Source organism: Struthio camelus, chromosome 5 (assembly GCF_040807025.1).
Source record: "Struthio camelus isolate bStrCam1 chromosome 5, bStrCam1.hap1, whole genome shotgun sequence".
Classification (NCBI taxonomy): domain Eukaryota; kingdom Metazoa; phylum Chordata; class Aves; order Struthioniformes; family Struthionidae; genus Struthio; species Struthio camelus.
In genome coordinates, this window is record NC_090946.1 from 73,744,418 (window position 1) to 73,756,628 (window position 12,211).

A 12,211-nucleotide genomic window follows, 5' to 3' on the forward strand; every position below is an offset into this window, starting at 1 on the left:
AGAGGAGTTTCACCGACTTTCTCTGCTGACCAGACACTGCTCCGTCACTGGGAAATGTGGCTTTTAGCCATATCTTCCTGTCTTGTGCTCAGCAGCATAAACTAACAGAGGTTTTAAGATGCTAATTCTATTTGAGAGCCTTCATTTAGAGGAAGAAGTTTCTGAACTGTCTGAACAGCAATGTCACTTGTGTTATTAACAGAGTGTGAAGAACCAGCAGTATCGATTCAGTGTCATAATGAATGAGCTCTCAAATACAGATAACGTACCATACATGGTGACACTGCTGAGTGCTATCAATGCCATAATATTGGGGAAAGAAGAGCTAAGAACAAGAACACAAATCAGAAACGAGTTCATAGGTAAGAATATTTGTTGCACCTAACTTTCCTCAGAGAAAATCGATTGCCAAAGACAGGGCAGTTTTAAGGCTTTATTCTTTAATATAGTGATGAGATGATTAAAGAGGGCTGGGGAGCAAAACTATGCAATTGTTAAAGCCATACCCCTTGGCTTTTGACTTTTTTTCTTCTCTTAAACAACCTTTTTTTAACCAGATCTATTTAACCTTTCTTTGCTGCTTTCCCATAACTTTGATCTCTTCTGGCATCCCAACAGAACTCTATTCTTTGAACGTCTTCAGTATGTTTCTAAAGCCAACCGTCTTATGGGGCCACATTTCCATACACTGCAGTATTCTCATAATAGGATATGAGGTTTCTTTACCCTGCAGCCACTTAGTTTTGCCACAGAAGTTTACCTGTGATTCAGGATCACTTCCAATTACTTGAATATTGGCATCCAAAGCACCATAGTTAGGCTTCATCTCACATAATGTGCTTATCTTAGCTGATGAGCCTATGCTGCATTTCTTTCTGTGGAAGAAAGGAGCCTTTGACTGCACAGTTCATCTGACTTATTTTAGATGTCTAATTCAGAATGAGATGAGTCATGCCCCCAGAAGTGCTTGTGTCCCTCAGTAATTCCAAGGGGATGCTGTACGTCTCACTCAGCCGCAGATGTGTCTGCTATAGGTCTCCTCATCTGATCAATGAACCTGTGCATCTTGACAGAGGCACATGAAGATATTTTCACTTTTTATTCTGCAAATAGTACTTAGAAAATACCATTATATAATGATAATACCACCATGAAAAGTAGGCCATAATGCCAATATACATTTTTTTTTTGTTCTCAGGGCTTCAGTTGTTGGATATTTTAGACAAGCTAAGGTAAGGATCACCGTTCAAATTGTCTTTTATAAATGAAATTCATAGTAACATAGCTATGGAAACGTAACACTGTCCAGCCTTCAGTGGTGTAAGGTGAAAGGTACTTGGGTGGAGTGGACCATGGTAGTGTGCGCACTTTACGTGGGAACCAGAGGCTTTCAGTCAATGTCAAGACATTCTCACCAGCCACAGTGTCCCTGGAGCAGCTTTTGTCACAAATGGAATTGGCAGACGTTCTGGGCACAGGCAGAACAAGGCACAGCAATGTCCTTATTGAGTCGGCATTTCAGATTGAACCCGAACTGATGTTCTAGGCTCACTGAATGGCTTGGTATATTCAGAAGTGCTTCACGGCTTTTTGTCCTGGAAAGATCCAGCAAAGACACTTTGCTAATGCCTACCTACACATATCTATCTTCACAATTTCTTAATTTAAAAAGGATGTTCTGTCAGAAGCTCCCATGGTAAATTCTAGAATGTGTTATATGTGAGTTGCAATTGTCCATGTAACTCGAATTTCTCCATTCGGCCCTTTAAAAATGAGGGGAGGAATTATGTTTTCAATACTACCGGCTAGTAAGTGTAGAGTTCTTGCCTGGAGGGTTCTCAAGAGAACAGAAAAACTTGGCTTTAGGGTTTTTTTTAAATCCCGTACTGCATAGCAGGGGAAAGTTTCTTCAAACAGAAACAGCACTTGAATATTTTTCCTTTGTCTTAACCAAAAAAAACCAAGGCCAAATTTCAAAAGGGTGCAAATGCCACTTGTTATAGCTCTAAGGAGATGTCTACACAAAACATACACTGAGCTAGATTATGCCATGAAAAGCTACATTCATTTCCATGTGTTGTCTGTAGAGAGAGGTATATTCAGTTTAAGAAAAGATGTGCTGCTGGGATTTGATCCTTTATAAATGAGGTAGAGTTGGGTGCTTTCAACACTGACAGGCTGAGTCCAAGAAGCAAAGAGGTAAAAACAATTTAAACAAAAACAATCATCTGAATCATCAGTGAGGGGCTCTCCAATGAAAATGATTGCTGTGTGATTGCAGAGACATAGAGGAGGAGGATCTGATTATCCAGTGTGATACATTTGAGGAGTTCAAGATAGAAGATGATGAGGAATTGTTAAAGATATGTGATGGGATAAACATGAACGATCATCATGAGGTCTTTTCATCTCTCTTCAATAAAGTAAGTTGGCCCTCCTGTGGGGAGCAAGGTCGTGAATGGCAACGCTGACATACTTTGCTTGGAACCAGTCTGGTGCACAGCCTTACCCTTAATGGAAAACACCTTGTCTTCCAGGTGAGCCGCTCTCCAGTCTCCATCCAGCTGTTGTCCATCCTCCAGAGCCTTCTGCACCTGGAACCATCTCACCACTCCAGCCTCTTGCTATGGGAGTCCCTGGATGCTGTAGTGAACAGAGCCATTTTGCTCGCAAATGACAGTAAGACTGACATAAGAGTGGCATGTACTTCCAGCCTTGCACTAAACTCTTTTTTTTTTCCCTCCCACTGTCCAAAACCTGCAAAAGTCCTTCCCAAATGCACAGGAAAGAAGCTATGGGACATCCTAAGAAACGAACAGAAGCAGAGACAAAACTCATATATGACATGGGGTCAAGTCTTGGTGTAAAGCCTTGAACCTGCAGGTGCCAGTGAGAGCTGGCCATGTTTAGCAGCGTGCTCAGGATTTACTGCCTCACTGTGATGGTTAAGCCCTGACGCTGCAGTGAGCTTCGGGTGGTAGGAGTCAGTGGGACTTTCTGTCTTTGTTGGCATCCTGCTGCTGGTGCTGGCTAGCCTTCCGTGCAGTCATGCTCAAAACAGTGTTTATGGGTCTTGAGCTGAGCCAGGACCCTGGGAAGGAAATTGCATGAAAGGAAAAAGCGCAGTTCTGTAAGGTAGCTCCAGGGAGTGGGTTCTGCAGATCCGGATCTGGTGCTTGGGGGTTCAACAGCATGAACCAACCTCTGAGCCCCATCTCCTCCACTGACTCTCACCTGTTTTTTTAGTCCAAGGGAACACAGTTGAAGAAGTCATCGAGAGGTTGTTATCTATCAAGAAACATCCAAACAAGCAAAAGCGAGCTGAAAACCGTCTGTCCGGGAATACAAGTGAAGGTGTTCAGACTGAACTGGAAGTGTGTGCGAGTGCAGTTCAGAGTCCTGTGGGATCAACTAACCCCTCCAAGGCACCAGAACCTCCATCAGGGCCACCTGCTGCAGAAGAGATCTTATCCTCCCAGCTCTCAGCCTGCTCGGCTTCACCGGAGACGTTTACCCCTGCACCAAGCGCTGCCCCTGCCCCGGCACCTCCACCTCCAGCACCCCCTCCCTTGCTCCCAGGCATGGCAGCCATGCCCCCTGCATGCCCCATGGTGGATGTGCCTCCAGCCCCTCCACTCCCAGGCATGCCTTCACCCTCTGCACCCCCACTTCTTGGTATGGCAGCCATACCACCCCCTCCACCGCTGCCTGGCATGGCAGCCATACCACCCCCTCCACCGCTACCTGGCATGGGGGGCATCCCACCCCCACCCCCACTGCCTGGCATGGGGGGAATTCCACCCCCTCCACCACTACTCAGCATGGGGGGCATCCCACCCCCTCCACCGCTGCCCGGCATGGGGGGCATCCCACCCCCTCCACCACTGCCTGGCATGGGGGGCATCCCACCCCCGCCGCCTCCCCTGCCCGGCATGGCGCCCGCCCCAGGAGATCATATAGAAGCCATTGTGGCTGCCCAATTCAGTTGCCCGGTCGGCTCCAGCAGGCCCATCCGCAAAGCGGTGAAGACACCGACACTGAGAATGAAGAAGTTGAACTGGCAGAAGCTGCCCTCCAACGTGGTGAGAGGTGGGTGCCCCTAACATAAAGTCGCTGCTGCTTTTTGGGTGACCCAAGGAAAAAACAGTTCATCACTTTCTCTGACTGCGTCAAATCTGGTTGACTCCATTTAGAAACAGAACTTTTCTGATTTCCATTATATCTGACCTATAAAGCTTAACCAAAAATAAAAAAGTTGCATTAAACTGGTAATTTCTAATGACCATTCCAGCTAGATCAGTAGTTTGGAACAGCTTGTTTAGAACTAAAATCCTTTGAAATTAAAAGCAGGGGGAGGGATGGGAAGATTCCCCTAATCCATCATGGCATGCCCTGGGCTTGGGTTTTCAACAGGTTCTGATCTGGGTTCAAGACTATCTTTTCCCCAGTTCATATATACTTGCATCTGGGTTTGTGAAAGTCACGACTAAGAGTGCACATCAGGGTCAGGTACTCTGGAAAACTGTCATGGTGAAAAAAATGGCAAAGGTCATGGAGAGGGGACAGCAGCCACAACTCAAGAAGAACTCTGAAAGAGCTGAAGAGCCACAAGAAATATTGACTTGTTTCTCGATCTGTGGGTCACATTTCCCTTTCCTAATGGATCCAAAGAGGAGCCTGAAATGTGAGAAAAAGCAACGGTAAGCAAGGTCAGCCTCGACCTAGACAAACAACCATCCGCTGTATGGAAGGTGGCATAGGTAAAGTCTAAATAATGCACATTTTTAACCACAAGGGCAGTTCATTGCTGGGATTTCTCCGTAGAGATTTCTATAGCCAAGTTTAGGTAATATTCAAAAAATATATATTTTTAAAAGTGCAGTGGGGATTAATTCATTAATTCAAATAGCCCTATATCCAGCATTCCATAAGGAGGCTAGATTATAACATGGAAAAAATAGGAAGGTCATAGTTGGAAAATAGCCAAGCCATGACTGACTGATCCTTCTGCTGCCATGCAAGGAACCAAAATAATATCAAGCATAGGATTAGGAAAGAAATGACTGAGGCCCTTCTCATGTTAACCCAATTTGTAACCCAGTCGTGGAGGGGAATGCAGTTTTAGGGAGCGGATGGTGGCTGTATGACCTTTGCCTGCCTCATGCTTCATTTTCTTATCAGCACATTTTAGCCTAAAGTACCAAACCGTACAAGAAGATATCAAAGCACCACCAGGATAGGTGTCTTTTTCCTTCCTAGCACGTAGTAGTGTCCATAGTAACTACTTAAGCAGTAATTGTGAGTATCTTCACATTTTGGAGGGCTCAGTACATTGTCTAGATCGTTCCTAATGATTCTGGCGTTGTTACTGAGTTTGGGGGTCCTTAACTATTTCATTCATTTTCTGAGGAGTTTCCCTTCTAGCAACTCATGTTGCCCGAAAAGCCATGAGCTTTTGGCTGCCCCTGTAGCCTCTCTGAATATCTTTATCTTTTTTCAGAAGGTCACTCGATGTGGGCTTCAGTGAGTAGCAGCAGCGAGGAAACCATAGAGCCCAATTATACAAGCATAGAGCAACTGTTTTGCTTTCCGCAACCAACCCCCAAGGAGAAAACGGCTGCACCAGTGAAGGCAGAACCGAAGGAGGTGAGGGGGTCGTTCTCGTTCTTTAGAATAAAGATCACTGCAGACAGCTCATCTAATACCAAATATCTTCTTTTTCTTTAATGAAGATCACATTTTTGGACTCCAAGAAAAGTCTCAATTTGAACATATTTTTGAAGCAATTTAAATGGTAAGATATGGCTAGTTTTCATGATAGTTGCCAAAACTTTGAGCAGCTTTTGCCTAGTAAGGTGCTTACAAAATCTGTTCCAGCCATTGTGCTTTTGTGATCTGTGTTACTGAAACATCTTAACCTTTCCCAGCTTATAATATACTGTCTTTAAAAGACTGGGTCTGGGGGTTTATTTATGTTTTTACATATAACATTCCTGTAAACTGGAGAAGGCTTTACATCTCCTTCTATAGAGGAGAAGCTGTGGCACAGAATCATAGGGTGATTTAGGTCATAAAAGACCTCTGTGGAGCAAACCTCTACTGAAAGCAGAGCCAACAGAGAACTTAAGAATCAGGGATTTTTTTAAAAACAATCATCAAGTACATAGGAACAGGCATCTAAATTGCAGGATTAATCCCTGGCCCTGAGTCATTTGACCAGAGCCAGAAACAAAACTTTGGGTATAGCAGGGTTTTGACCTTACAAGTCCCAGGTTTCTGAGTTAATCGCTGTGATAAGCTTCCTCTTGGATTACTGTGGCCCTTGTTAGGAAAGCATGGAGCACTTGCATGGATATGTATCTCAATAGCATGTGCTTGTGGAACAAGGGCCTTTGAGTGACTGCTGATTCTGCTCCTCCTCCCTGCAGCTCCAATGAAGAGGTGGCTGCCATGGTCCGGAACGGGGACAGGACCAAGTTTGATGTTGAGGTGCTGAAGCAGTTGCTCAAGCTGCTGCCTGAAAAGCATGAGGTGAGGTCAGAAATGTGGTTTGCTTAATTTGCACAGCTGTAAATGCAGTGCAGTCCTGCAGTCTTGATTCTTCATTTCTCATTAGATAGAAAACCTGAAGGCCTGCAAAGAAGAGAAATCAAAGCTAGCAAATGCGGATCAGTTTTATCTTCTCCTCCTTCAGATTCCCAGGTAAGGGAGTTAGTCATGAACTTAAGCCGAATGTTTTTCTGTGTTTACCTCTAGCGGTTTTAAGTTTCTTTATAGGAACCTCACAGCCAAGAGCTGATGGATATACTAGTGGATTCCTCCTTCTACCTTAGGGGCATCCCTTCTCTGCTACCCTTGGATGAAAGACTATCGCTGCTCCAGCACCTCCTCTCCCTCTGAAATAGCAGAAGCTGGCCCAGACCCGGGGCTAGATCTCCCTGAGGAGGCCATGTAACTTACTGGAAGTCATGTGGGAGCCTAATGCAATGCCAGGAAGGGAAAACCCAGATCTCATGTAGTGGTCAGTCTGCTGACCTTAGTGCATCAACAGAAACTACATCCCAGTGACTGGTTCCCTCCACAAGCCACCCGCAGAGGCTTGATGTGAACATGTCCTATAGCAATGTTGTAGAGTTGCCACACTTCCAGGAGATGTGGGAAGAAGGCCGCTATGCTGGCCAAGATCACAATACCGTGAAGTGTGTAATCGATCTCCTTCCTTAGCTACCAGCTGAGAATTGAATGTATGCTGATCTGTGAAGAAACCAACGTTGTGCTGGACATGATTCAGCCAAAAGCTGAAGTCATCCGGAGAGCCTGTGAAGGTAAATGAGCTGACCCTGTTTCTTGATGTTATTTCCAACAGTAAGCTGCAGTGTGCCAGAAAACCTCTCCTATGTACAATGAGGCTACCCAGCACGACAGCTCCCCTCCTGCAGGCTGGTCACTGGTTCACTACAGAATACAGGATGCAGCTCTGGGTGTCCCCGCTGGGGGCCAAAGCCCTTTGTAGGACTGGAGATCACTTTCCCTCACCTTCAGTCCTGTTTTTCTGCAGCAGCTGTATTCTTCTGAAACACTTTCAATAGTGACGCGTGGGAAGCTCATCAGCCCTTTCAAAGGAGCTGACTTTAGACAACAGAACTAGCCCTGTTACAGCTAATTCATCCAGTGTTATTTGCCACATGAAGATCTTCATGCAGCAGTTTCCTCTGCTGCCACAAAAAGCATACCCCAAAACTCCCCCAGAAAACAGCAACACTTCAGTTTTCCCTGACTGCAAATGGAACCAAAAGAGAAAGTTTGTTATTTTGGGCTAAAAATGGCTGATGCTCAAATTTTGTAGTGATGGAAGTATCTGAATACATGGAGCGATTACACAAGAAGTCTCTGCAGTTACACAATAGGTCCCTGTTTCCTGTGGCAAAAGCTACTGGTCACACTCAGCAGAGTCAATTAAAGTTAGTCAGATACGAAAGAGTGGAATGGAAAATTCAGCAGGCAGGGGGAAAAGAGGTATAAAATCCTTTTGAATGGTTCGTTCTCAAGATCATCCACCTAGTGGAAGTAAATGTCACCTATGGCGATTTCTAGATTTCAGATCTGTGCGTCTAGAAGTCCCTGCTTTGGCTTTGCCTGTGGGAAGCATGTACAGAGATGCCTGCCTGGGAACTGGTTCCAACCCTCTAACAGCAGCAGAGGGAGCCCCCTATCCCCTTCTTGGCACTGTCAAGGGCCACCTGTCCTGAAGAGCCAGTTCCACCAAACCCTGTGGTGGCTTTCTCCAGCTGGAGTTACAACTGCCTGCTGGAATAAATTGAAACTTCCTCCAAAAGTTTCTTCCAAGCAGCCCACTTGTCCTCTTAGAGCTGTTCCTGCCTCAAAGCTGAGTATGTTAGAAAACGTGCCACTGCAGCACCCTATCTTAAAAGTAAGGACAAGGACTGTTTCTTTCATGCACTGGCCATGCAAGAACAAGAACAGGATGAGCGTGTCTGGTTTTATCAGCTGGCAGGTATTCACAGAGCTGTCAGAACTGGCTTTACTGCACAGCTGAACAGGCTCTCAGAGACTTCTAGAATTAAAATTTTAGCTCAATTATCCTCACCCATACCAGTATAAATCTGGGATACTTCCACAGAAGGCGGCGAGTGATGACTGTTAGTAAGAAGAGCCCAACTGCAGATTGTATTACATTAGGAATGAGAGGCCAAAAGTAAAGAAAGAAAGAAACAAAACCCATCAAACCTTTTATGAAGCCCAGCTAGTGAAATTGAGTTTATTTAGAGTGAATTTCTCTTCAGGTTGGGCCATTGGGCCGCAAACCTGAAAAAATTCGGATTTGGTTTGGTGGAATTCAGAATTCCAATTTTAATCCAGTTTAGGAAACATTCTGGTTTGACAGAGGCTTTTAGTTAAAGGTCCTTTTTGTTTTTCAGATCTTCTGAACAGTCATCGTCTGCCACTCTTTTGTCAACTGATTCTCAAAGTTGGAAACTTTCTGAACTATGTAAGGATTTCTTCTGTCTTGTCTTCTGTCCAGTCATTATGATACGTGGATGATTCTTCTCGTTCAGGGTTGTTACGTTTGCCTTCTTTCTATCTTGCAGGGAAGTCATACAGGCGACGCTGATGGATTTAAAATCAGCACTTTACTCAAACTAACAGAAACCAAAGCAAACCAAACCCGCATTACGCTGCTCCACCATATTCTGGAGGTACCACTGCCAAGTGCTGGGCAATAGGGAAGGGGGAGGATTTTATCACAGAGTAACCATTTCTCCTACTCTACTTTCGATTGATGTAACATGCTCATATTCATATCCTTCCCGGCAAGCTACAGAGTGTTGCAAGTTGAGAGCGCTCGATCCACTTAGGCTAGTAGCACCTTTCCTCCAGCATCTTTCACCACAATTGCTGGAACTTCCTCTTTTCATATTTCAGCAATCTCTGCACATCAGCAGCTGCAAACCACAGAACATGCGGCTACCAAAATCATCTGTGCCACTTCAACCCCTCTGCCTTTGTACTGCTTTTCCTTTTCCACCAGACTATACTCAAGCTTTTCATGATCCCCACCAAGCGCCCATGGCTTTCTTATTCCCTGCATTGCTGGGTTTTTTTTCCTTCATATTCTGCTCTGACAACCTCATTCATCAAGGTCTCTCAATTCCAGTTACGCATGGTCCAGCCCCGGTTAGCTCGCAGTAGCTTCAGTAAGCATAGCCAAGGAAGTAAAGTAGACAAATAAGAACTGATTCCTTTTAATGCCTTGCTGGGACCGTAGGAACTGTCAGACTGCATCAAACCAGAGTCCTGCCTCCTGCAATGGCCAATAGTAGGTTTCTCAGAAGAAAGTAAAAGACATCCCCAGTAAGATAAAAACAGAGCACAGTGGCAGGTCAGCTTTGCTTTGAACTATGAATATTTCTAAACTTTCAGCACTCTAGTGTGTTTTTATAATGTGGAAGTAATGCCTTACCTCTCTGAATATACAGTCCTGTTTTGAATCCTGCTTGGCTCTGCAAGACAAAGCAGATTACAGGGGGGGGGGGGGTTAGTAGCAGGATGTAGGCGAGGCATCCTTGCCCAGTACTTCTGCCCATTGCTCTTCCCACCTGGCTTCCTCTCTCAGGTCATGGCATGCAATAACATTTCTTTCTTCTGCTTCAGGAAGTAGAAAACAGCCACACGGACCTCCTGGAACTGCCAAAGGACCTTGAATATGTTTCGAAAGCAGCAGGGTAAAACAGTCTCATTTCCTTCAAAATAAAATTAAAACAAACAAACAAACAAACAAACAAAAATCCCATGCACATCAATAATATACCAGAAATTAGAACACACATACAGCTGGTGTAGCACATTAACAAGATAGCATTTTATTTAGTTTTACCCAAAAGATTTGGCTGATGAATGCTGAAACCACTATAACATACAATAGTTCTACTACAGCTGACAACACTTAGAGGTGAAATTTGCAGTTAATACTGCATCCCAGACCTTCCCAAAAACTGCACTGCTTTTGCGTGAGCAGGATCGTCTTAAGTCCGGCTACCCAGAAGCATTTCTGAAGTGTCTTTAACCAGCGTGTTCTGGGAAACTAAGCTAACGCCACGCACTGAGGGGAGCGTGGAGGTGGAGAATAGCCCTTTGAATGGTGAACTTTTTTGGCATCCATCTACTTAATAGATAAAGCTGTAGGTAGACCTGGCCATCTTTTCATAAGTACCATGGAGGAAGTACCATTTTCACGAGCCCAGACTGCATAAAGGGTTCAGAGCTCAAGATTCAGACAGCTCTACAGTTAGTCGGTGAAATGGTGGGGAAGAGAAGGACAACCAAGCCACCAGCTCAGATGAGTTCTCTCTTCAGAAGGCTGAGGATATCATGGAGTGAACTAATGGAGGAGGGCTCTGTGTATTTTCAGAATTAATCTTGACATTATACACTCGGAGTCCAGTGCCAATTTAAAGAAGTTGCTGGAGCTTCAGCGAAAGATCTCATCATCAGATGACGATGTGAAACAACAGTACGAGAAACCTATCCAGGTCAGTGAATGGAGTTCCCTCATATCTTCCGCCTTAAAAACACACACACACACACACACACACACACACACACACACACACACACACCCACCCACACCCAGCCTGAGCCACTGCTCTGTGTATATGTAGCTGGGGAGGATCATGAGAGGCTGAAAAATTTTGCCACCAGATACGCTCTCGGATTTGGAATTAGGCTGTGATACACACAACCCATTCATATTAATTTGCTATCTCCCCCCCAGGCCCCAGATGTCTTTTGGTAAAGCCATTTCTTAAGGTGAAGTGGTCCTTCCAGGGTCCAGGCTCCAGTGGAAGCCGGGACCCTGCCCAGGCTGCTCTCTGCACTCTGTTGTGCAGCTCCTCACTCTGTACAAGCCGACATGTTCACCTGCAGCGTGGATCACCAGAGGAGATCCCCTCTCTTGAGATTAGGCTTTGCATTAAGTTTTCCGTGCCCTCCTAGTACCACCCCTAGAAACTGGCACAACTCAGTCACTAGCAGCAAAGCTCATCTCAGTGTCTTTGTGCTGCATAAGCTACAGTTAAAACGCAGGGCCCTAGAGCCCTGTTCGAAGTTCTTATATTGTCATCCCTTTTTCTTTAGTTGTCCTTCACTCATTATCCTCTGGATGGCATTTTACTGTGTACACTAAATGCATTTCAGGATAGCATTGATGCCTCTAGAAAGCTGGAAGAGGAATTCGAAACCATTGAAAGGAAGAGAGAAGAACTTGCAAATTATCTCTGTGAAGACTCAAGCAAGTTGTCCTTAGAGGACATATTTAACACCATGAAGACCTTCAGAGATCTCTTCATCCGAGCCTTGAAGGTTAGCATTTGGGTACACAATGCTAAGCAACCCCAGGACTGGTGCCTGCCTCTGCTCAGATAGATGGGGATGGGATGGACCCTTGGGCCCTGCAGGGAGAGGGTGCTGATTATGCCTCCTTCCTTACAGCAGGTGGCATTAAGTCACCGGGTGAATTGGTGTCTGAGCCCCGTGGCATCTGCATAGCATCAGGCTGGGTGCAGACAGCTAGACCCCACCAGAGGAGTCCCCATTGACTCTTTCCTGCTAAAGCCTCTCTGTGCCTTGTATTAACCCCGTGACAGGAGAGATCTGTGGCTATATTCTCAAGGTGGTGCCCAGGACTTAAATG

At 45.2% G+C, this 12,211-nt stretch overlaps 1 protein-coding gene across 6 annotated transcripts in view; it reads left to right on the forward strand.

Moving 5' to 3' along the window:
• The window catches only part of INF2 (inverted formin 2), a 45,541-nt gene that overhangs the window by 22,545 nt on the left and 10,785 nt on the right, over positions 1-12,211 (forward strand). For all 6 annotated transcript variants that reach the window (XM_068947238.1, XM_068947239.1, XM_068947240.1 and 3 more), the window contains exons 4-18: positions 203-362; positions 1,199-1,232; positions 2,282-2,423; positions 2,538-2,679; positions 3,247-4,089; positions 5,501-5,646; positions 5,733-5,794; positions 6,429-6,531; positions 6,617-6,702; positions 7,225-7,325; positions 8,940-9,010; positions 9,111-9,218; positions 10,174-10,244; positions 10,931-11,051; positions 11,716-11,880. In XM_068947238.1, the coding sequence (XP_068803339.1) occupies positions 203-362; positions 1,199-1,232; positions 2,282-2,423; positions 2,538-2,679; positions 3,247-4,089; positions 5,501-5,646; positions 5,733-5,794; positions 6,429-6,531; positions 6,617-6,702; positions 7,225-7,325; positions 8,940-9,010; positions 9,111-9,218; positions 10,174-10,244; positions 10,931-11,051; positions 11,716-11,880 (2,355 nt within the window). The remainder of the gene's footprint in view (positions 1-202; positions 363-1,198; positions 1,233-2,281; positions 2,424-2,537; positions 2,680-3,246; positions 4,090-5,500; positions 5,647-5,732; positions 5,795-6,428; positions 6,532-6,616; positions 6,703-7,224; positions 7,326-8,939; positions 9,011-9,110; positions 9,219-10,173; positions 10,245-10,930; positions 11,052-11,715; positions 11,881-12,211) is intronic.